This window comes from Oncorhynchus mykiss, chromosome 31 (assembly GCF_013265735.2).
Source record: "Oncorhynchus mykiss isolate Arlee chromosome 31, USDA_OmykA_1.1, whole genome shotgun sequence".
Lineage (NCBI taxonomy): Eukaryota > Metazoa > Chordata > Actinopteri > Salmoniformes > Salmonidae > Oncorhynchus > Oncorhynchus mykiss.
This window is the reverse complement of record NC_050571.1, coordinates 40,351,626-40,377,869: the sequence shown is the minus strand read 5'-3', so window position 1 is coordinate 40,377,869 and position 26,244 is coordinate 40,351,626. Positions and strand designations below refer to the sequence as shown.

The window sequence follows — 26,244 nt, the reverse complement described above, 5'->3', positions numbered from 1 at the left end:
AGCAAATTCCAGGCTGGCTTTTTAAAATGTTTTTCTTTCAAAAGTGGAGTCCTCCTGCGTCTTCTGCCTTGCAGCTCACTTTCGCTCAAAAAAGCGACGGATGGTGTGATCAGAAACTGACATCAAATCAAATGTTATCAGTCACATGCGCCGAATACAACAGGTGTAGAAGAACTTACAGTGAAATGCTTTTTTACAGTGTTACTTTTTTAACCAATAATGCAGTTTAAAAAAAATACAGATAAGAATAAGAGATAAAAGTAACACGTAATTAAAGCGCAGCAGTGAAATAACAATAGCGAGGGGGGGGGGGGGGGTACCGATACAGAGTCAATGTACGGGGGGGCCACCGGTTATTTGAGGTAGCATGTACATGTAGGTAGAGTTATTAAAGTAACTATGCATAGATGACATCAGAGAGTAGTAGTGGTGTAAAGAGGGGGTGAGGGGGGCACTGCAAATAGTCTGGGCAGCCATTTGACTAGAAGTTCAGGAGTCTTATGGCTTAGGGGTTGAAGTCTGTTTAGAAGCCTCTTGCCGTGCGGTAGCAGAGAGAACAGTCTATGACTTGGGTGGCTGGAGTCTTTGACAATATTTAGGGCCTTCCTCTGACACGCCTGGTATAGAAGTCCTGGATGTCAGAAAGCTTGGCCCCAGTGATGTACTGGGCCGTACGCACTAACCCTCTGTAGTGCCTTGCGGTCGGAGGCCGAGCAGTTGTCATACCAGCCAGTGATGCAACCAGTCAGGATGCCCTTCACCTTGGAGTTCAGCTTGTATCTCTTTGGCAGTTATCCTTGGTTCTTTATCTGTTCAATCTGGGGTCGATTTTCCTCTTGCAGCCGTGCCCAGGGAGGTTGGCTACAGTTCCATGGACCTTAAACTTCTTAATAATATTTGCAACTGTTGTCACATGAACATCAAGTTGCTTGGAGATGGTCTTGTAGCCTTTAACCTTTACCATGCTTGTCTATTATTTTCTTTCTGATCTCCTCAGACAAATCTCTCCTTTGCTTTCTCTGGTCCGTGTTCAGTGTGGTTACCACAATGATACCAAACAGCACACTGACTACTTTACTCTGGTCCATGTTCAGTGTGGTGCACACAATGATACCAAACAGCACAGTGACTACTTTACTCTGGTCCATGTTCAGTGTGGTGACCACAATGATACCAAACAGCAGTGACTACTTTACTCTGGTCCATGTTCAGTGTGGTGACCACAATGATACCAAACAGCACAGTGACTACTTTACTCTGGTCCATGTTCAGTGTGGTGACCACAATGATACCAAACAGCACAGTGACTACTTTACTCTGGTCCATGTTCAGTGTGGTGACCACAATGATACCAAACAGCACAGTGACTACTTTACTCTGGTCCATGTTCAGTGTGGTGACCACAATGATACCAAACAGCAGTGACTACTTTACTCTGGTCCATGTTCAGTGTGGTGACCACAATGATACCAAACAGCACAGTGACTACTTTACTCTGGTCCATGTTCAGTGTGGTGACCACAATGATACCAAACAGCACAGTGACTACTTTACTCTGGTCCATGTTCAGTGTGGTGACCACAATGATACCAAACAGCACAGTGACTACTTTACTCTGGTCCATGTTCAGTGTGGTGCACACAATGATACCAAACAGCACAGTGACTACTTTACTCTGGTCCATGTTCAGTGTGGTGACCACAATGATACCAAACAGCACAGTGACTACTTTACTCTGGTCCATGTTCAGTGTGGTGACCACAATGATACCAAACAGCACAGTGACTACTTTACTCTGGTCCATGTTCAGTGTGGTGACCACAATGATACCAAACAGCACAGTGATTACTTTACTCTGGTCCATGTTCAGTGTGGTGACCACAATGATACCAAACAGCACACTGACTACTTTACTCTGGTCCATGTTCAGTGTGGTGTACACAATGATACCAAACAGCACAGTGATTACTTTTCTCCATTTAAATAGGCTGAATGACTGATTACAAGATTGGAGACATGTGTGATACTAATTAAATTAGTTTGAAATATCACTATAATCAAATCATTTATTATCTTTTCTAAGGGGTACCAACATGTGTGTCCAGGCCATTTTAGAATATCTTTGTAGAATAAGCAATAATTCATCTCTTTTCACAGCTTCTTTGCTTTATTCTATGACATACCAAAGGCATGCAAGTATACATGATAAAATAGGTTTCAATTTCATCACTTTTCAGGAGGAATGAAGCATTATTTCAATGAGCTGTAAGTGTACCAACAAATTTGAGCAGGTCTGTATAATGTCGATGAAAGGGAATAGGCTACTGTGGTCAGGGAGGATCAGAGAAGAAAATGCACTAGCCTAATTCTTCAAGTGATAGTTCTCTCCAAGGTCAGTGTCAAATGTCTTCAGACCTCAAAAGTGGTCTGAAAACGACCATTAGGTTGAGCGTAACATTTGACCAGTCTTTAGAAGACAAAAGAGCTACTAATGTCTCATTGGAGATGGCTCTCGGACAATGTACTCACCTTACCAGGGGGCTTTGCTCCCTTCCTGGCTGCCATGGATACCAGAATGCAGAGCAGGGCAGAGGAGAGGGCCACTGCCCCGAACACCAGGCCCCAGGAGAGGCTGCAGAAGTAGCAGGCGCTCTCGGCCGACGTGCACACCAGCATGTGCACGGAGAAGAGGAGCAGGCACAATAGGTAGAAGGGCAGCGAAAGCAGAGCCGAGGACACAGGGAGATCCACCTCTGACGCACCGCTCAGTGCCTCGGGCATGGCCAGCAGCAGGAGGAGAAGGAGCTGGAGAGAGAAAGAGGAACGCACACACTCAGTCCAGTCATGGATGTAAGCAAAAACAGACTCACAAGGGTGTGCAAATATGCACATACATAATGCAAAAACACTGGACAGACCAAGCTCACCTTTATAGCTACAAGTCTTTGCAACTGTCGCATGAGGTCAATGAGTCATACAGTAAAGGAAACAGAAGATAGAGAGAGATGGCTGGATAGATGGGCAAACTACGAGGTAACACTGGAGTCAATGTGTGAACAGAGTGCAGACATTTGTCAATCTGTGGTCGATGTGGCTTGGATTGAGTCAAAGCAAAAGCATAATTTGTGTGCTTCCCTATATTTGCATTTTGGCTTGACTGAAGTCTTTCACCTGGAACCTTTCATTGTGCCATCTTGGAAGAAAATATGGAAGCTCTTTCTTTTCAAAGTAAACAAGTACATGGAACACAAGAGACAAGAGTTCCAGGTCCTTTGCTACGTAAATCCCTTCCTCTTCCCTTTCTCTCTACGGACAAAATCTATCAGGGACCGTGCAGTGGAGAGTAGACTAGTTGCCTTGTCCTTGAGTATCGACTGGGACAAACTGCTGACGTGTCCAACTTTTTCATTTTGGAAACAGCCTCTTTTCTCTCTCTCTCTCTGCTTCTTTCTTCCTGATAGAAGGCAGTCAGTTCAGCCTCTCGAGGGACACTTCTTAGTTTCTATTCAGAGTTTGGGATATTTTTTAGTCAACTTTCCCAACTGCTCCCAATAATACTCGCTGGGGAGTCTATGCAGAGCGTTCTATGTCGTGCTTCAATTAGCAGTTTTATTTCTGAAAAGAAAGAAAGAACTTGTAGGGAAACGGTCTTAAAGTGCGAGCATGACAACAAACCCAGTGAACTCAATGGAAACTGAACTGAAATTTGAGTACAAACTGGAATAAATGCAAAGCATTTCTATCTTTGTCGTTCATATCTTATTTATTGTGCGTACAGTATTGACTGTTGCTGAGCAAATTCTAAAAGGAGGCAATCTTCTAAACCCAGAGACGTTACAACATACAGTATATTCTACAAAAACAAGTCCTAAAAAAACATCTCACAGCTCCACCAATGATCCAAAACGGTCCAACGTTAAGTCAAACCCTTACACAAATAACTTAAGTGAGCAAATGCCAACACGTTCCGTGATTTTCTTATGATTATTGTTTTCCGCTTTTACCGGCAAATTGCCTGTTTGCATATTAAAGCCTCATCTCCAAGATGAAACATATTGAAATGAACGTAAGGTGCGACTGCAACAGTCAGCATGAGAGCGCAGCATATTTGTCTCTGTTCATTTGTTTCGAAGGGAACGCATGGGAATTGCCTCATCCAATATTGTTCACATGGAAGATTTTTGTCGTACAAGCCCAGGAAAGTTGGAAAGTTGTATTGTTACGGAGCCCTTTTTGCACTTTTTTGGGACCTATTTTCACATACGCCGCTGCTACTGTTTATCATCTATCCTGTTGCCTAGTCACTTTATTTATAGTTATGTACATATCTAAATCCATTACCCTGTACCCCTGCACATCAAATAGGTACTGGTATCCCATGTGACATTATATAGCAATTGTTACTCACAATATATTTACTAGGACTTTTATTATGACTTGTTATCACTTTTCAATAATTTCTCCATTTTCGTTCTCTATGCATCGTTGGGAAGGGCCCGTGGGTAAGTAATTTCACTTTTAGTCTGCCCCTGTTGTTTACGAAACACGTGACGAAAACATTTCATTTGATTCGATTTGAACCTGATAATCAAACAGCACGCACACACACACCTCACTTCATTAGAGACCCTTTGTCCAAGTGTTTGGTAGCAGCAATGTTGAGAAGTAGCGCCGATAAAGATCAAGATCATCATCTAAAGTTATCACAGACAGAGGAAACAGAATTATCTGTTATCCAATCAGAACTGTGGGGAAGTTATGTTCTAACTGTAGAGTTATTCCCACGCTAGCGCAAGGCCATTTTAATAATTGAAGGCTATATCAACACTCTCTGTAAAGGTAAACCACGGGATTAAGTCAAGTCAAGCCTTAAATCAACATTAAAACTGTTCATTAAAATGTATTGTGTTCTATGAATATGCCTAGATATTGGATCACTTCAGCAGCAGAATTGGCATCTTAAAATGCAAATATTTGGATGTGGGTTGTGTGTGATACGTACCATATGACACCAGTTTACTCATTTAAAAGTGCTCATTTAGGCTAATACCATTCAATATGAAAACCATCAGCAATATCCCACCATGGTCACACATATACCATGCACTGGCATGCATATGTACTGTACATAACACTTTTGGTATAATGTATACAAGTGTTCTGATCAGCATGTAGTGGCAGCCCCTGACATGTCTATGACAACACCGTATTCAAGTACTCAATTGTGTTTCTCAGTTACGCTGAATGATCTGTGTTGCACTCAACAACCCCCATTCTGTCACATCTCTGGGAAGCAGAGGTGCTGTTGTGATAACATTTTATACGTCTGATATCTGCTTGGAAGTGAACTTTTAGAGTCTGCTATTGGTCAACAACTCGAATTCAAACAGGTCATATGGGTTATACATTGATCTTAGATGAATTGTCTCTCTCTCTTTTGCTCATGTCCTGCTTTGGTGAGGAACCTACACTGCCTCTCTCTCTAGCTCCTCCCCATGGACCTTTTGTGGCATGGTCTTTAGGACCTTGACTTCTCTCTCTCCCTCTTTGATCAAGCCTAGAATAATGCCAGTAATAACTTGAAATTTGTGGTTTAGCCTTGTATGTGAATTGATTCAGTTTGCAATTTAAATCTACTAGCATTGATCATTCAATTCTCAGACATTTCTTGATAGCCTATTCCTGTAACTAACAACAGTCCCGCTTGCACATTGCTAAATTGTCTTTATGGAGTCAGATAATATTTTAATAGACTTTGCATAGTCTTATTATGGCTTGCATGCAAAGTACATGTGTATGTATATGTATATACAATATATATATATACAATATACAATATATACAATTATTTGCATATTTTTTTTTTTTACCTTTATTTAACTAGGCAAGTCAGTTAAGAACAAATTCTTATTTTCAATGACGGTCTAGGAACAGTGGGTTAACTGCCTGTTCAGGGGCAGAACGACAGATTTGTACCTTGTCAGCTCGGGATTTGAACTTGCAACCTTTCGGTTACTAGTCCAACGCTCTAACCACTAGGCTAGCCTGCAATGTGATTTTCTGGATTTTTTCCCCCTCATTTTGTCTGTCATAGTTGAAGTGTACCTATGATGAAAATGACAGGCCTCTCTCATCTTTTTAAGTGGGAGAACTTGCACAATTGGTGGCTGACTAAATACTTTTTTGCCCCACTGTATATAAATATTTATATACACACACGATATTACCGAGTACATCATCACCACTATCATGTAACTTCCTGTCCCTCAATCCCAGCTCTGGGGTGAAGTTCCCCTAGGTACAGATCTAGGATCAGGTTCTCCCCCAATCCTAACCTTAACCATTCGTGGGGAAAATCCCAAACTGACACAAGCGTCTGGGGGGGGCAACACCCCACTACCCACCTGGAAGACGAGGACCACGCCCACCACCATGGAATACATGTCATATTTGCCCATCTGCTTGCTGAGGGCCGCGCTCATGACCCTGAGGGCCTCCAGGTACTGCTTGAGCACCTTCTTCCCCATGCTGTTCAGCACCTCTGACGTGTTGCCCTCCACCACCAGCTTCAACCAGTTCCCATGGGACTTCTCCGCCACGCGGAACTGCTCGTAGCCCTCCTCTGTGGGCGAGAGAGAGGAGGGAGGGAGGGAGACAATTATGAGAGGAGGAGGGCGAGGAAAGGAAGGTGTTATGCCAAAATGTGAGTGATATCAGATGTCAATCAATTTCACATGAACAATACTACTACTAGTGGTAGTAGTTTTTTATTTATTTTACCTTTATTTAACTAGGCAAGTAAGTTAAGAACAAATTCTTATTTTCAATGACGGCCTAGTGGGTTAACTGCGTGTTCAGGGGCAGAACGACAGATTTTGTACCTTGTCAGCTCAGGGATTTGAACTTGCAACTTTTCGGTTACTAGTCCAATGCTCTAACCACTAGGCTACGCTGCCGCCCCGTAGTAGTTGCGAAGGTAGACACACAATAACTAACAGAGGCACCTTTCAAGAATGTGTTGTATATGTTGTACAGCGGCAATAACACAATAATACACTAATAGTTACTCCTGTGTTAGTAAGAAACCACGGGTAATGATTTACACACATTTAATTAGCGAAACGTGCTTAAATCATTTGCGCCGGAGACTTGGAGAAAAGTACAATCGATAACCAACTCCATATAATTTGTATGCAGATTTATAGCTCCATTAGTCCGCTCGTAATTCACTTAACATTGCCAACTCGTAGCCAGGATATGAAAAAAAATCCATTCAACATTGTTGACTTTTCTGTATTAATTTCATTCAAGCATTTTAATAACCTTCCAAAATAGCATTTTGGGTAGGGTTGGCATGGTAATTGTATAATCATGTAGCCAACGATTATGGAAGGAGACCTTCATGAAAATAAAATAACCGTCACGACCGTTCCAAATTTCCAGGACCATCAGAGCCGTAATTTTGGGAACAATAACATTCAAAAGTAGAGTATAATAAAACAACCCTTTGCTTTGGCTTTGTCCAACTGTTCTAGAACGCATACAACTCGACTGATACCCATCGTTTGCTGGCGCCTCTATCTGAATCATATGAGCATAACTATGATAAAACGGAGATTGTGATGATGTCAGACACAGGAACGGAGGTGAAAATATACGAGCCTTCAGCCATAGGCATGAATCAAACAATACAAACAGTCCTTGGTCAGAGTGAAAGTGAAAGTGGGATTGGTCAGAGGATGGCCTTTTTAGGTATCCACAAGATGCCTGAAGTTATTAGCAAATCAAAGATATTAAAAAGACAGTGTAAATGAGAGTGAGAGACATTGGCTGTCTACTCTAATGTGAACTGTCATTACACTTTCATCAGTGATGGACACGAAAAAGTACCAAAGTAATTCAGGTTGATGAATGCGACCCATTGTTGGTTGACAGACATACAGCCTATAAATATGACATATTTTGAGGAGACTAGCTCTAAAAAGTAGATCATATACAGTATGTCTCTATAAATTATTTACTAGCTGTACTGCCAAAACTCTACAATTGTATCCCCATCTTACAACAGCTGCCACTTCAACAGACACTTACACTGCAGATAATGTACCCAATTATACAGCTAAACACCGATTACAGAAACAATAAGAACTAATTAATTTACTCATTCAGTTACTGTATACTACACACAGGATCCACCCTATGTCCTGCTTTGATTTCTCAGGTGACAAATTCCTCAAACATAAGCGAAAATGACACGCCATCCATTCATAATGAAACTGTAATTTAATTAATTGATCATGGGTTAGGAGAGATGAATACCCTGGCCTGGCATAGACAAGGTTTTTTATCATCTCCCCATCGTCTCCTAATACGATTATTACTGGGTCTGCTTTGTGTTTTCATTTTTGCTATGGAAAAAGTATTGAGATACTGTTATCGTCACAGCCATAATTGATAACGCTCGCTATTCATCATTTAATTCTTCTGTTATCCCAATTTTGTGAAATGCAAAGTTTATTACAGCATATTTTAATGAAACAATGGTTTCGCTTTAGCTGAATCCACACAAAAAAGTATCTAATCATTTGAAAAACAGATATCAAAAGAAGTGGGAGTTGTCAATGAGGCTGAGGGCGGTACTTCACTTGTAGTACAAATAATTCCAACAAGTCGAGGACTTCCTCAATAATCCACTGTCATATTGCTGAGTCATGCAACCATCAGTGTTATTTTTCTCTTCCCACTGAGGTGGCTGGCCAAGTTTTCAGAGAAGGGGATGCTACGGCACTTAGGACAGAAATTAGCCACGTCAGCAAGAACACAAACCTCTGGTGCCCTCCTGTTCCCCTCATTTGTACCTATGTACCTCCTCCACTCCAGAGAAACAAATAAATAAGCTCAATCAATCTAATACCAAGACAGACGGTTGGAGAAGAAAGAAATGAGATGGGAAAAGCGCTGTATTGCAATAAGAAGTACAGGTTATATAAACTGGCCTGTAACTATTTTAAAGTAACACTATTTCCCTTCAGGAAGAAAGCATGTTTGAACTATGCCTAACATGTGGGAGTGTACTTCTTGAATCGCACTGTAAGGGCTGGTTTTGTTGAGCACTTTCATCTCCGCAGAGTAAGAATAAAGTGTTATATGGTTGAGTTTATTGAATTTGGCCCTGGATTGTGGTTGTTTCACCTCCTAATCAAAATGTTTAGTTTCCAGCTCCTCTGTTCCATTCGGGTGCACAGAGTACAGAGATTCTCTGAGAGTATTAGGTGCGGCAAGAATCCAAATGAATATTTAAAAATATGAACATTTCAAAGTAAGTAAACAGTGTTTTCTTCAATGGGATTCTTCATTGAAGTGTTTGTTGTCAATCAACAACAGACAAATGGTTTTCATGCACATTTGTTCACTTGAGAAATACTGCACCAAACATTAGTTAGATGTAAAATTGTGCGACTAAAATATCCTCAGAAAAACAACAAAGTTAATTACAGATTTCTTGAGTTATCTTAGATTAATTCTGACTATTTTGTGGACAATATGAACAAACAGTACTATTTTCTATTAAAGGAGTATGCGAGCACACTCTTTTGGATTCGCCTAGCCAAGTTTGGCTAAGTACCAGCCGAACGGAAGCTTGCGGAAGGTTTTAGGAGTTTAGTGTATATTTGAAGTTTGATCATGTAACGTTACACAAAATCTTGTCCATTATTAACTTGCTAGCTAAGCCTGAGCAATTCACTTCATATTAAACTAAAGAGAAACTAACCAACCATCTAGTGAAACACTAAATGCTATGCTCCTTCCATTACCAAGTGAACTAGCTAGTTAGCTACAGAGGCATCAAATTTACGAGACAAAAAAAAAACACTTAAAAAAAAAACCTGTCAAAATTATTTTATATTTCGTCTCTGTGTTTTCCAAATTTCCTTCAATTTGCCAGAGGCTGCTGAATGTATCTCACCAGAGAAAGCAGCCGAGCGAACGAAACAGCGCCCCGCTGTGTTGTGTGTCTATCTACACACAGACATGGAGGGAACAGAGGATAATATAAATGTAGAGTAATGAGGGGATGTAAACCAGGTGTGCGGAAAAACAAGACAAAACAAATGGAAAATGAAAGGTGGAGTGGCGATGGCTAGAAGACCAGTGATGTCGACTGCCGAACGCCGCCCGAACAAGGAGAGGGACACACACACACACACACAAATCAGTACCATGGAAAGCCACATCATACAATATTTAGCTTACGTTGATATACTAAATATTTTTGGGGTATCTTCTAGTTGCCACTGTATTTAGACTAAGCATAGGTGATTAGATTATGTTGAAACCAGCAGATGAAATCACTGGTGACCAATATAATTGCACATAGTTTAGGCAGCAGTAGAGAGATGTTGTTGTTTTGACAACTTTCTCACTGTCTATCAGACTATGCATTTGTGTCTGCCCCGGGGTCCTCACTGCCCGTGTTTCATAGCAAGTGAGTCATGCTACAAGATAGATGCTCACGGATGGATTTTGCATTTTGGAATATTTATAAGTGGCAGTTGGGATGTCGTGTTCATCGTCTCAATGCTCATTTGGGCCCAAACCACTTGCAGACTCGAGTGATCACTATCGAACAGAACAGCAAAAGCAAATGGCCACTCAATAAAAGGCTTAGTGTTCGGTTCGAGATCGACATTCGTGACACACATCAGTCAGAGGTCACAATCCAGACAAAATCACAATGTCCGCCCCCTCCATGAACGCCCAATCGCACTAAAATATGAACATCTAAAAATGTGTACCAGCATCTTTTTCATTCCAGCACTGTATGTAATTATTCACGTATGCTTGAGATCCACATGTGTAAGGTCAAAATGGGAAAGGGCCGAGCAGCCTCGATAAAGGCACTACTGTGTCAGTCCAATTTGTTCGGCCACACTGTAATTTAGCCTACTACAGCCGAGCGGTTGAATTTAGGATCAGATTACTTGCTGTGTCCTTGGCTGGATGTGACATTTTTATTGTATTTTTTAAAATGTAACCTTTATTTAACTTGCATATTAAGGCTGCCTTAATCAAGGTGACTGACTGGGACAGCAATAACCACAACCTTGCAGAGTTCTCTTTAAAATCAGCCACCCTCACCAATTGCCCAACTCTCTCTAGCAGAGATTTCTCACAGATTACCAAACCCATACGGTCCTCTGTTCCTTCTACTGAGGAAAAATTAAGAGCCTCTCAAAAGGAGCTCCAGTAATTTAAATATGTGATAAAGACAAGAAGAAGAAAAAAAGATGAGGTACACACGCCACAGACTGAATTTAGCATTTTCACTATGTCTTGTCTGGGCTTGTCAAGACATTTGCTGTAGGTGTGAGATGGTTGTTTGTGTAGATGTCTACGCATGTCCATTGGGTATACAGTAAGGACAATCTCACAAGGATGCTATGCGGTTCATGTCTCAGAGTTGTAATGGCCAGATTTCACACTCAATATTTAGGTCCACCGCTTGTAAAGTTGTCCCAGAATCACTATGGAAACTAGCGAGTGAAAAAATGGAGCTAAATAATCTGTAGTGTAGACAAGGACCTTCCTGGCAGCCATTTTAGATCCAACTCAGAATAGTAATTTAAGGCCTGTGTGAGTTCTCCTTTCTCTTGAGCTACTGTACTGCAATATAAATATGTTTTAAATGACAGTTGCAATAAGCAGCCACTGTGATTGATTAGCATGTATTGGTCTACAGTAATGTGCATTCAGCATTTAGAGGCCCATGGGGTGGCATAAGACCGGAGCCCCAAAATACAAGTAGGAAAGAGATGGACGGGAAAGGGTGGCGGGTGAATTGATAGACAGTGTTCAAATTATGAACATATATTTATTTAACCTTTATTTAGGCAGGGGGAGTCCCATTGAGACCAAGGTTTCTTTTTTGAGGGAGCACTGCATGACAAGACCAAGCAATTAATCAATCAATGGAGGAGCATTAAGAAACCCATAAAGAAAAATACAAAAACACAAAATCCCCCCCCAAAAAAACCTTGATCCTCAGCGAAGTCCTCTACCAACAATCTGAACTTTAGGGTATTCTGAAGAGAAGTTTCTTCGCACCTCACGTATGGAACAAAAAGCTGTGATTAAAAGATGATTGAGAAATCTGTGAGGAGGAGAAGACACACTCTTTCTAAAATAATAAGCTGAAGCTGGTATGGTTGATTCATGGTACATCAGTGCCCCAAATTCTCCAGTTCATCTAGGATGATTATTCAAGCTAAATGTTTGTGGAAAACGCTCACAATGCAGTCAGAATAAGCGGATTGAGCGGATTGACATCCCATCTACATCATTGGTCGTGATGTGTGTTTTGTCCTATATTTCTATGTTTTTTGTTTTTTTTTAAGTTTTGATTCCAGGCTCCCGTCCCCCCAGGAGGTCTTTTGCCTTTTGGTAGGCTGTCATTGTAAATAAGAATATGTTCTTAATTGACTTGCCTAGTTAAATAAAGGTTAAATAAAAATAAATTACATTAAATTAACACACATGCAATAAATTGAGAAATACTGCTCAATGCTATAGTCTGCAAGGTAACACACACAGAGTGTGATTACCCTCTCATGAGGGTGTGGTGTATGTGTTGTTGTAGTCAAATTCCATAATTAATACCTTTCGTCACTGTTAAAATACTTCATTTAAACACAATCTTACCCTGTAACTAGGTAGATCTGTGTGTGTGTGTGCACGTGTGTATGTCTGTGTGTATCCATTTACACTCCCCTCCATATGCCTTTGGACAGTGAAGCTAAACATTTTTATTTGGTCCTATACTCCAGCATTCTGGATTTGAGATACAATGTTTCATATGAAGCAACAGCACAGAATGTCACATTTGTTTTGAGGGTATTTTCATACATTTGTTTAGCAGTTTTTAAATGAAAGCACTTTAAATATCTAGTACCCACATTTGAAGATGTCATAAGTATTTTGTCATAAGTATTTTTGTCATAAGTATAGTGTATATATAGTAGTCAAAAGTTTAGTATTTGGTCCCATATTCCTTGCACACAATGACTACATCAAGCTTTTGCCTTTTACAAGCTTCTTGGATGATCAAGAAAATTACTCCAGTCATTATTCACCCTTCACTTTCTAATGGACAAAACACAACCAAAATAAGCTGCAGACGCATTCAACGAGTCACAAGATTGATGTAGTCATTGCTTGCTAGGAATATGGGACCAAATACAACCCTTTTGACTTTAATACACTGTAAGTGAACTTTGAACAAATACTTATGACATCTTCAAATTGGGGGACAAGATATATAATAGATATATAAAGTGCTTTCATTTCTAAACCGGAGAACAGATATGTATGAAAACACACTCAAACAAAATATGACAATCTGTACTGTCGCCTCAAATGAAACACTTGATCTCAAATCCAAAATGCAGGAGTATAGCGCCAAACGTAAAATGTTTAGCTTCACTCTCCAAACAACGCTTGTTTTGACACGAGCTGCGTTTACATAGACAGTCCAATTCTGATATTTGTCTTCTGACCAATCTCATCAGATCCTTTTTCAAAGCAGATCTGATTGGTCAAAAGACCAATTAGTGCCAAAAAACAAAATCAGAATTGGTCTGCCTTTGTAAATGCAGCCACATTCACCAACACAAATCTGTGTGGCGCGACGTGGCTTTGATCAGGTTCGAGTACTCTGATGAGAGACACATGCAAACACAGACACGCCCCCGCACACACTCTCTCTACGGATCTCTCTCCCGACAAGGATCGTTCGTTTTTTCAAAACCCAGATCCCGGATCATTCTGAAGTGGGAACCGTACCTCCAATGAATATGGAATATGTTCCTATACTGTAGAGTTGGAACACTCCGCAGAGAATCATCAAGGGATTCTGATATGTCAAAGAGCGCCTAAATTAACATATTCAGCATGGGGAACCTGAGGATATCAAACCCACAACCCTGGAGTTGCATGTGAACCACTTTTTAAAAAAAACTCTGTACCAAGTTTTTCTGTACATTTATATTGCACATTTGAGACCACCCTTTTAAAGATGATGAACCACATAAAAAGTGCAGGAGCAATTTTGAAAACTGGGAAGAGACTGTCTAAATGACCTATTACAGAACATCCACTGTAATAGACAAAGCACAGGGTCCATGTGCACAAAGCATCTCAAGAGTAGACAATTGGTCCTAAGTGCTGAGAATAGAGACATTTTACTCCTACTCTTATGGGCAGAAATAAAAGCTAAGCATGAGGCGTCTTTGGTCATAAGAGTCACACCTAGTCAACAGATATTTAGGATAGCTCATGAGCAGTTACAAGCAGTAAATGGTGGTGTTGAAATAATGCTTTGATTTTTCTATATGATCAAGCCATAAATAATGTAGACCTACACGCAACAGTATCTCTTGCGCTTTTGACAATGATTTCAGAATGCCTATTTCACATGACACGACTAAATGGTCATAACCATTACGCTAATAAATAAACGTGGTTTTCTTTCAATTTTTTTGAACAAATTATCTACATCATGTTATTTCAAGTTTCCATTTGGAGCGCAATATCACGTTGTTAGAAAATATTCCTAAATTGGACATGCCTATAAATTGGGCAATTGAAGGAAACCTAGAGCTTATGTTAACTTTGATTGTGTTCAATGAAAATGATAGGCCTTTCAAATGTTGTATGGAACATTATATACAGTGGGGCAAAAAAGTATTTAGTCAGACACCAATTGTGCAAGTTCTCCCACTTAAAAATATGAGAGAGGCCTGTAATTTTCATCATAGGTACACTTCAACTATGACAGACAAAATGAGAGAAAAAAAATCCAGAAAATCACATTGTAGGATTTTTAATGAATTGATTTGCAAATTATGGTGGAAAATAAATATTTGGTCACCTACAAACAAGCAAGATTTCTGGCTCTCACAGACCTGTAATTTCTTCTTTAAGAGGCTCCTCTGTCCTCCACTCGTTACCTGTATTAATGGCACCTGTTTGTTACTGATGGTAGGCTTTGTTACTTTGGTCCCAGCTCTCTGCAGGTCATTCACTAGGTCCCCCCATGTGGTTCTGGGATTTTTGCTCACCGTTCTTGTGATCATTTTGACCCCACAGGGTGAGATCTTGCGTGGAGCCCCAGATCGAGGGAGATTATCAGTGGTCTTGTATTACTTCCATTTCCTAATAATTGCTCCCAAAGTTGATTTCTTCAAACCAAGCTGCTTACCTATTGCAGATTCAGTCTTCCCAGCCTGGTGCAGGTCTACAATTTTGTTTCTGGTGTCCTTTGAAAGCACTTTGGTCTTGGTCATAGTGGAGTTTGGAGTGTGACTGTTTGAAGTTGTGGACAGGTGTCTTTTATACTGATAACAAGTTCAAACAGGTGCCATTAATACAGGTAACGAGTGGAGGACAGAGGAGCCTCTTAAAGAAGAAGTTACAGGTCTGTGAGAGCCAGAAATCTTGCTTGTTTGTAGGGAACCAAATACTTATTTTCCACCATAATTTGCAAACAAATTCATTAAAAGTCCTACAATGTGATTTTCTGAAATTTTTTCCCATTTCCCAAATTTTTTACCATTGCCATATTTGATGTCCAGTCACATTCACTGTGGCTGTCTAAAGGGTGATACAGAGTTCACAGCTGGCGATGCCTCATCGCAATTGGTTATTCCCCATCATTTGCAACAATGTCAATGAGAAACATCATTATCTTTCCTTCGCAGTACCTCAAAGTGTGGTGATTACCAGCTGAGATAAACTTTTATGACTTAATTTTACTCCTGGCTCAGAGTTGGTCTGAGAAGTGTCTTAACATTATCCTAAAACCTACTCCGAGCTGGGAGGTTTGTTGTCTTAAAAGGGATTCCTAGGACCTTTTCCGAGATGCTTGTGGATACGGGCCCAGGTTTCTTCTGTTGTGTCTCACAGCCTCGCTTTGACCTGTATACAACAGAGCCTAAACACAGCAGCCGAGATTGAAATGGAACTACGGGGGCGGTGTGTGTGTGTGTGTGAAAGAACCCCTTTAGGTGGATAATCTTATCCTTTCTATTTGTTTCTTTCTTTGACAGTGATTCAGTAAGATAATAGAAGTAGGAGAGTGTAGAACCCTGCAGAAGGGGACTGTGTGTGTGTGTGTGTGTGTGTGTGTGTGTGTGTGTGTGTGTGTGTGTGTGTGTGTGTGTGTGTGTGCAGACAGAGAAAGAGAGAGAGGGGAAAGGAGGGCAGGATTGTCCTCTGGAGAGTGCCAACCAAAGGCAATCTTTGTGAATCCTTTGCAGGTGTCAATACATTTATTTACAGACTTAAAGGATTCCAGGGCCAGATGCTGTGTGTGTGTGTGTGTGTGTGTGTGTGTGTGTGTGTGTCCACGCCACAAATGGTATGTATGTGCCTAAGCGCCTGTATACTTGCTTGTGTTTGTATTAGTAACACACTTGAATTTAGCTGCTTTTTCTGATTAGCTTTGTACACACGGACAACTCTGTGGATTTGGGAGGCTGGGAGCTGGTTTAACCTTTCTCTGCTCTGATCTGGCACTACCACTGCACTGCACCATTCCCTCTTACCTTTCTCATAGGCTGGCATGCTGTCCTTCAGCAGGCAGCTCAGCTGGTGGCCGTTGAGGTGCAGGAAGCGTAGCTGGTCCCTGAGCGAGGCTTCCTCCACCACGGGCTGGATGAGTCGGCCCACGCTGTTCTGGGAGATGGGCAGGCCCAGACCAAGGGCCAGGGTTGGGGTCAGGTCCACCTGCTCTACTGTTGGCGGCTTCTCCATCCCCACTGGTTATAAGGAGCAAAGAGAGGAGGTGGATTGAGGGTATCTCAGGGCATAGAGTATCTCAGGACATAGAGACACATGCCTGCAAGGAGGCACACAGGCATAGACACACAGTCTTGCATAAATGACCTTCTGGGGACACACAATGCAGTCCCATTCAAAATCATTTGAGAAGTTACAGGCCAGAACATTTGAATCCCTAATCAACCCCTACCATGCCATATTTTTTCAAATAATTATTGATTTGGTTTGTGTAGCACAAATTCAAATACAACAACAACATATATTTACATTTTATCAATGCTGTGTCCACTTTTTCGGTTTGACAAAAGCTCAATCTTAATACTGACAGTTGAGTTGACAGGCCAATCCAGAAGATGAATTCTGTGGTTCTGCTCACGTCTCAAAGGCCCTACAGTACAAGCAACTGCATGAGCCTGTCCATCAATTCCTCAGCCAGTCTCTCAGGACAATCTGATCCCCCTGAAATAAACCCATGTGGATGAGGAGTGATCTTGGAAATAGATGTGGCGGATGAGGAAACAATTATCACTTTCACATGGGCGGCCACCAACACGTTCGTCACGGAGCGGCGAGACGTTAATGAGCTCCTCTTCACACCGTGTCAAGACGTCACCGCTTCTCACAGCGTGAGAGCTCAGCTGAGAGATGGCGGTGCCTGTGTGTACGTGAAATACGTCATCGTCTCTCACAGCCAGAGCTCAGTTGTGTGAGAGAGTATGTGTGTGTAAATATATTTACAGTTGAAGTCGGAAGTTTACATTCACCTTGGCCAAAAACATTTAAACTCAGTTTTTCACAACTCCTGACATTTAATCCTAGTAAAATTCCCCTGTCTTAGGTCAGTTAGCATCACCACTTTAAGAATGTGAAATGTCAGAATAATAGTAGAGAGAATAAATTATTTCAGCTTTTATCTCTTTCAAACACATTCCCAGTGGGTCGGAAGTTTACATACACTCCGTTTGTATTTGGTAGCATTGCCTTTAAATTGTTTAACTTGGATCAAACGTTTCGGGTAGCCTTCTACAAGCTTCCCACAATAAGTTGGGTGAATTCTGGCCCATTCCTCCTGACAGAGCTGGTGTAACTGAGTCAGGTTTGTAGGCGTCCTTGCTCACACACACCTTTTCAGTTCTGCCCACAAATTTTCAATGGGATTGAGGTCAGGGCGGTGATGGCCACTCCAATACCTTGACTTTGTTGTCCTTAAGCCATTTTGCCACAACTTTGGAAGGGGTTTGGGGTCATTGACCTCAAACTTTGCTTGGGGTCATTGTGCATTTGGGAGACCCATTTGCGACCAAGCTTTAACTTCCAGAATGATGTCTTCAGATGTTGCTTCAATATATTCACGTCATTTTCGTTCCACATGATGCTATCTATTTTGTGAAGTGCACCAGTCCCTCCTGCAGTAAAGCACCCCCACAAAATAATGCTGCCACCCCCGTGCTTCACGGTTGGGATGGTGTTCTTCAGCTTGCAAGCCTCCCCCTTTTTCCTCCAAACATAACAATGATTATTATGGCCAAACAGTTATTTTTTTTGTTTCATCAGACCAGAAGACATTTCTCCAAAAAGTACAATCTTTGTCCCCATCTGCACTTGCAAACCGTAGTCTGGCATTTTTGTTGGCGGTTTTGGAGCAGTGGCTTCTTCCTTGCTGAGCGGCCATTCAGGTTATGTCGATATAGGACTCATTTTACTGTGGATATAGATACTTGTACCTGTTTCCTCCAGCATCTTCACAAGGGCCTTTGCTGTTGTTCTGGGATTGATTTGCACTTTTCACACCAAAGTACTTTCATCTCTAGGAGACAGAACGCGTCTCCTTCATGAGCGGGATGACGGCTGCGTGGTCCCATGGTGTTTATATTTGCGTACTATTTTTTGTACAGATGAACGTGGTACCTTCAAGCGTTTGGAAATTTCTCCAAAGGATGAACCAGACTTGTGGAGGTCTACAATTTTTTTTATGAGGTCTTGGCTGATTTTCCTTTGATTTTCCCATGATGTCAAGCAAAGAGGCACTGAGTTTGAAAGTAGGCCTTGAAATACATCCACAGGTATTATGTCAAATTATGTCAATTAGCCTATCAGAAGCTTCTAAAGCCATGATATCATTTTCTGGAATTTTCCATAAAGCCACAGTCAACTTAGTTTATTTAATCGTCTGAAGCACTGGAATTGTGATACGGAAAAAGGAAAAAGGAAAAAGGAAAAACGAGGCTATGTGAAAACAAATGGAAATGCATATAAAAAGGGGTGGACCAGTGCTATGATATGGATTTGAACATTGGTGTGAATGTGCCTAGTTGTGCACTGACAGCAAGACAGACTGAGACCGACAGGCTAAAGGATAACAGGGGGAGCCAACGAAAGTGCTTACCTTTCCTCTTGAAGGTAGGGCTGATGAGCACCAGGGGGGTGTTGACCTCATGCGCAGACGAGCCCCCGTGGCTGCCCGTCTCGGACATCCCGTGGTCGCCACACAGCAGCAGCAGGTAGGGTAGTGCACCCTCTGTCTCCTGAGGACGCATGGGACATAAGCAGAGCAAATATTGACATATGGCCATTTATCAGAAACTTTTAATCCACTGCAATTTACAATTAGCATATATTCAGTAAGCAGTGACATAAGACATAAGACTGAGTCTGGGGAGGGGAAAAACTCGGTCTTCATCAGCCTCAATCGGCTATCGTTCACAGATAATGCCAGCCTAAATGTGCCAGCAGTAGTACTATTGTATCCCTTCGGCAGTTTGTAAGCATAATGGGTTCATATATTCACATTGGAAAATAACAATTGTTCCGCCTGTGCAGTCAATTCAGGGCTACTTCAATATTCTAGCCACGGACATCTGATCTCTACTCAACTCGCTATGAGGGACTTATCAGGTAGAAAGTGTGGGCTTCAACAGGTAATAGAAACGCAGAGTCAGCGGCGAAACGGGTGGGGGGGGGGGGGGGAGATATCTGTTTGAAATAGAGCGAAACAGTGGAGTGTCTAAACAGCGCCTGAGGGGCTAGACACTCTCTCTTCAGGGAATGGAAGGAGGTCAGCGCCGTTTCATGTCAAAAGAAGCTCTCAGGCACTCTCTTCCAAACTCGCCTGCCTCCTTTAGCAGTGCAAGCTAACAGAAGCCTCGAGTCCCTACCAGTTTAGCCGCTCGCCCTAACCAAGCCAGCTATTTTCAAATCAACGGCATCTTAACGCTAAGTGAGCGAGCTACACTCCAAACCTTCCTCCTCCTCATCAGCAGCCTGCATAGCCAGCTACTCTCATGAGTAGTTCATGCTACTCTCATGAGTAGTTCATGCTACAAGTGTCATCTACTATAGACTATTTTATCCATCTCCTGGTAGAAACACATGACAAGCTCCTCAGAACTCACCAGGTAGCTAGTAAGGAAGCTAGTAGCACTGCAGCAGTAAATCCAAGTAATTCAATAAGCCACGTTTCACCACAATGTCTAGGCCTATTCATTAATTCAAGAAGCAATACTGAATCACAACAACAGTATTAACTGCAAATGCAAAGACAGTTGGGCTTTACATAATAGTCATTTTCTCTGCACGGGAAAAAAGGGATACAACTCCCATAGATGAAGTCTGGAGATGAAGAAAAGTGAAGTCGAGCCCCCACAACACTTGGCCAACTTTGATTGGTGTTTAAGCAGCGAGTCGGGGACCTGCTCGCCACCACCACCACTCTGTGAGGTTTCCTGACTGCCAGGCAATTTGTATTTCTGATCAAAGGCCTCCTCGAGCGGGGCGCTTGAGCACCAGCAGGAGAGCGTCAATCTGCCAGACGTCGGAAGTCGCCGTTGCAGTCTGGTGGAAGGCAAGGAGACAAAACGTTGAAAAGTCTGTCGGGAATGAAGATCGATGAAACCCTGGGCGAAAAAAAAGAGTGGCCTTATCACCCTGGATTGGGTTATTCGTTCAGTTGAGTCTTTAAGGAGGTAGAGCAAAAGGAACAGGGGAAAGAGAAAAACGCTCCTTTCCCTCCCCTGCACTGAGGCAGCCATTGTAATTTACGACGCGGTACTGAAAGTGTGCTCATTTGTAGCCTACCAAATACATATGTTGCCATGCCTTATTCTGATCGATTTATTGCCAAGGTTCTGGGAGTAATCGACAAAATTGTAAAATGTTTCACAAAGCGGAATGAACAACATGACACAAACTAACTGCTTCTTTTCAACGAAAAATAAACTCATCCCATTTTCAATGAAAGACAATTTTGTCTTCAACTTTTCACACGCCAAGTTGTGTGGGTGAAAGGCGAGTGCAATTTGCAGCACCATTGCAGAGTTTAGATCATAATGTGAGAGATGTGATGTCCTAGGAGAATAGGGGCTGACCCCGAGGCAAATTGTAGCAAAGAATGAAAAAGGAAAAGGTAAAAGGATGAGGGATGGCCTTGTCCTGCATGTCAACCTCCTATTACCGAGGTCAGCACTCAACAGAGCTTTAGAAATGGGAAGAAAATCAATACTTTTCAAACCAAATGACAAAACGCTCTCTGAAGTCTGAGCGTCTTTGCGGAAACGGTGATTGGTCAGGAACCCATAGCGAATGCGCCAGATCAAGACCACTATTGAAAGCTGTAGACTTCATGCCTTTGAATGTCATAGTGACAGGGAATGTCATACCAAAATGGATAAATGCATGGAAGTTCTCTGGGTAGTCGTAAAAAAAGAGGATGTTTTTCATGGATTGTTCTGTGGCTTGAAACAGACCACTCAAAGTGTTTCGACTCACATTTGAAGCTTTAAATATTCTGGTTTCAACCTTTTAAAAATGCACAGTATCTGCAGAGGCATCCTTGGGGGGTTTTGCAAGGAAAATGTTTTACCTTCCCAAAAAACAACCATTGATCACATTTTTCAAACATGTACCTTGAGGTCCCCTTTGAGGCCTTAGGTTCTTTCCATGAGTGATGAGAGACCCCTTTATCAGGCCAATCCTTCTGTGACGACTCTCTACCTCAAAGAGGTTCAGCTTTGACTTTCTACAATCGAGTTCACAAAATATTTAATTTCAAGTAGTCACGGCATAGTTTTATCTGTAGATAATAATAATAATAATAATAATAATAATAATAATAATGGAGAATGCCTTGCCTCAGTTGTCTAGGAATTGACCCGTAGATAATTCTAAACACACCATGAATGTGTAGGGTCATGGATAAGACCAGAGTTACTGTGGGAAAAGTATTGGCCTGTGGGCGTTGGATAAGGGAACGCTCCGGCCCCTTTCAGATAAGATAGAAACACCAATCACTTGAGGCTGAGAGTAAAGGTTCATTTTGACTCTGTGCTTTAGGGACAGACTTATCTGACATTTGTCATTTGACCACAATACACAGTCAGCTCCGATACGGCCACGTTTTCCTCTTCTCTGGAAGACCACCTCCGCTGCTCTGTCTGTACAGAGATCGACACCTAGCCAGCTGCCAGCCAGCGCAACCTCTGCATCTTTTTAAAACTTTTATTTAAGCACCCTTGAGACCAGGGTCTCTTTCACAAGAGAGCCCTGCATATACAATTTCATAGGAGCAAACATCTAAAATGAAATAAAAATATAAAACAAGTAATATCCACCACACCACAAATTGAAGAAAAAACGAATACATTCGTCAATAAGAAGGTCCCCAATCAATCATTTTAATTGCAGAGGCAGCACCAGGACAAACAATTGTAATGTATTTTTTAGTTGGTTTCAGGTGCTTTCAAACTAAAAGTGGATTTATCGAGTTTGGTGGAGACTCAAGGAACGTCAAGAGTTAACCAACCTTGTGAACGGGTTTTGGCATCTCATGTTTTTATATTTTAACAGCAGAGTTAGGTAAGTCGGAAGCTTGAGCAAACAAAAAAGGAATAGCGAAGTGATCTACTGGACCTTAATGAGGACCAGCCAGCCTTTTGATACAGGATCAAGTGGTGAGTAATAAAACTGGCACCTGTGGTTTAAATGGGTACTTTGGCATTTTCCCAGAGTCAGAGGAACTTGTGGATACCATTTCTATGTCTCTATGTACAGTATGAAGGACGTTAGAGGTAGTTTCGAGAGCCAATGCTAACTAGCGTTAGCGCAATGACTCGAAGTCGATGGGTATCTGCTAGCATGCTCGCCGATACTCATAGACGTCCATGGGTTGCCAGATCATTCTCAAACCACCTGTAAGAAGCCTGATCCAGGCCTACTTCATTCAGCCTTTGAATGAGAATGTAACGGTCAACAGTGTCGAAGGCCCTGGGAAGGTCTATAAATAAGGCGGCACAATGGTTTTTATAATCTAAGCAATTTAACACGTCATCTCGAACAAGCGTAGCAGTTGAAACGGTGCTATGCCCAGGTCTAAAATCAGACTGGTGCACATTAAGAATAGAATGAAAAGTTTTAAAAGTTCTTAGCTGAGAGTTGGCCAGGGATTCTAAAACGTTTGGAAAGGCAAGATCATTTAGAAATGGGATGGTAGTTATCTAAAGTCAGAAGGATTTCCTTCTTTATATAGGGGCCGCGGATATGTGTAACGTTCCAGATCTTAGAGAGAACACCAGAAACAATTGTCAAGTAAAACATATTAGGTTAATGATTCTGGGACAGAGCACCTCAGTAAGTGTAGCGAACACGATGGGAGACAGAGAGCTGGTTTCAAGAGCAGGGCGCAGCAGGCGTTTATTTGTAAAGGACCACAGGAGGAGGCAGGTAGCTGGGTCCAGGAGCAGGCAGAAAGTCATACACAGGGGGTCCAAAAAGGCAAGAGTACAGGCATGGAAAAGGCTAGTAACGTCGTCAGGAAGATCAGGCAATAGGTTAATAACAGGAAATCCGATAGGCTAAAGTACAGGCAGGGAATAAGTAAATGGAGTCGTTTGTGATGCAGGAAAAAAAACTATCATAAACGGGAGGATTTAGATTACGCAAGTATAAACACCATGGGACCACGCAGCCGTCATACCGCTCAGGAAGGAGACAAGTTCTGTCTCCTGGAGATGAACGTACTTTGGTGTGAAAAGTGCAAATCAATCCCAGAACAACAGCAAAGGATCTTGTGAAAATGCTGGAGGGAAGTACAAAAGTATCTATATCCACAGTAAAACAAGTCCGATATCGACAAAACCTGAAAGGCCGCTCAGCAAGGAAGAAGCCACTGCTCCAAAACCATGATAAAAAAGCCAGACTACGGTTTGCAACTGCACAAGGGGACAAAGATCGTACTTTTTGGAGAAATGTCCTCTGGTCAGCTGAAACAAAAATAGAACTGTTTGGCCACAATGACCATCGTTATGCTTGGAGGAAAAAGGGGGAGGCTTGCAAGCCGAAGAACACCATCCCAACAGTGAAGCACGGGGGTGGCAGCATCAAGTTGTGGGGGTGCTTTGCTGCAGGAGGGACTGGTGCACTTCACAAAATAGATGGCATCATGAGAATGACAAATATGTGGATATATTGAAGCAACATCTCAAGTCAGGAAGTTAAAGCTTGGTCGCTCGGTCTTCCAAATGGACAATGACCCCAAGCATACTTCCAAAGTTGTGGCAAAATGGCTTAAGGACAACAAAGTCAAGGTATTGGAGTGGCCATCACAAAGCACTGACCTCAATCCTATAGAAAAATTGTGGGGTTTGTGAGCAAGGAGGCCTACAAACCTGATTCAGTTACACCAGCTCTGTCAGGAGGAATGGGCCAAAGCTCACCCAACGTATTGTGGGAAGCTTGTGGAAGGCTACCCGAAACATTTGACCCAAGGTAAACAATTATAAAGGCAATGCTACCAAATACTAATTGAGTGTATGTAAACTTCTGGGAAACCCACTGGGAATGTGATTAAATAAATAAAAGCTGAAATAAATCATTCCCTCTACTATTATTCTGACATTTCACATTCTTAAAATAAAGTGGTGATCCTAACTTACCTAAAACATTAAATATCAGGAATTGTGAAAAACTGAGATTAAAAACATGTAAACATCCGACTTCAACTGTAGGTCTGTAACAGTTTGGGTCTAGAGTGTCTCCCCCTTTGAAGAGGAGGATGAGCGCGGCAGCTTTCCAATCTTTAGGGATACGAAAGAGAAGTTGAACAGGCTAGTAATAGGGGTTGCAACAATTGCGGAAGATCATTTTAGAAAGATAGGGTCCAGCCCGGCTGATTTGAAGGGGTCCAGATTTTGCAGCTCATTCAGAACATTGGCTATCTGGATTTGGGTGAAGGAGAAATAAGGGAGGTTTGGGCAAGTAGCTGTGGGGGGCTGTTAACCGGGGTAGGGGTAGCCAGGTGGAAAGCATGGCCAGCCATAGAAAAATGCTTTATGAAATTCTCCATTATCGTGGATTTATCAGTGGTGACAGTGTTTCAGTGCAGCGGGCAGCTGGGAGGAGGTGCTGTTATTCTCCATGGACTACACGGTGTCCCAGGATTTTTTGGAGTTTGTGCTAGATGCAAATTTTTGTTTGAAAAAGCTAGCCTTTGCTTTCCTAACTGCCTGTGTATATTGGTTCCTAACATCCCTGAAAAGTTGCATATCGCAGGGGCTATTTGATGCTAATGCAGTCATCCACAGGATGTTTTTGTGATGGTCAAGGGCAGTCAGGTCTGGAGTAAACCAAGGGCTATATCTGTTCCTGGTTCTACATTTTTTGAATAGGGCATGCTAATTTAATATGGTGAGGAAAGCACTTTTTAAGAATAACCAGGCATCCTCTACTGACGGAACGAGATCAACATCCTTCCAGGATACCAGGGCCAGGTCGATTAGAAAGGCCTACTCGTTGAAGTGTTTTAGGGAGAGTTTGACAGTGATGAGGGGTGGTTGTTTGACCACAGACCCATTAAGGACGCAGTCAATGAGGCAGCAGTCACTGAGATCCTGGTTGAAGACAGCAGAGGTGTATTTGGAGGGCAGTTTGGTTAGGATGATATCTATGAGGGTGCCCGTGTTAACGGATTTGGGGATGTACCTGGTAGGTTCATTGATAATTTGTGTGAGATTGAGGGCATCCAGTTTAGATTGTAGAACGGCCGGGGTGTTAAGCATGTCCCAGTTTAGGTCACCTAACAGTACGAGCTCTGACAATAAATGGGGGGCAATCAATTCACATATGGTGTCGAGGGCACAGCTGGGGGCAGAAGGCAGTCTATAGCAAGAGGCAACGGTGACAGACTTATTTTTGGAAAGGTGGATTTTTAAAAGTAGAAGCTTAAACTTTGGGCACAGACCTGGATAGTATTACAGAACAACTCTGCAGTATATTTCAATGCCGCCCCCTTTGGCAGTTCTATCTTGTCGGAAAATGTTATAGTTAGGGATGGAAATGTCATGGTTTTTGGTGGCATACCTAAGCCAGGATTCAGACACAGCTAGGACATCCGGGTTGGCAGAGTGTGCTAAAGCAGTG

General features: G+C 42.0%; 1 protein-coding gene across 3 annotated transcripts in view; it reads right to left on the bottom strand.

Moving 5' to 3' along the window:
• Nucleotides 1-26,244, bottom strand: part of LOC110505154 (GPI ethanolamine phosphate transferase 2) — a 127,032-nt gene that overhangs the window by 60,696 nt on the left and 40,092 nt on the right. For all 3 annotated transcript variants that reach the window (XM_021584178.2, XM_021584179.2, XM_036970026.1), the window contains exons 5-8: nt 19,223-19,361; nt 16,602-16,814; nt 6,405-6,622; nt 2,530-2,805 (exon numbers count right to left, since the gene is read on the bottom strand). In XM_021584178.2, the coding sequence (XP_021439853.2) occupies nt 2,530-2,805; nt 6,405-6,622; nt 16,602-16,814; nt 19,223-19,361 (846 nt within the window). The remainder of the gene's footprint in view (nt 1-2,529; nt 2,806-6,404; nt 6,623-16,601; nt 16,815-19,222; nt 19,362-26,244) is intronic.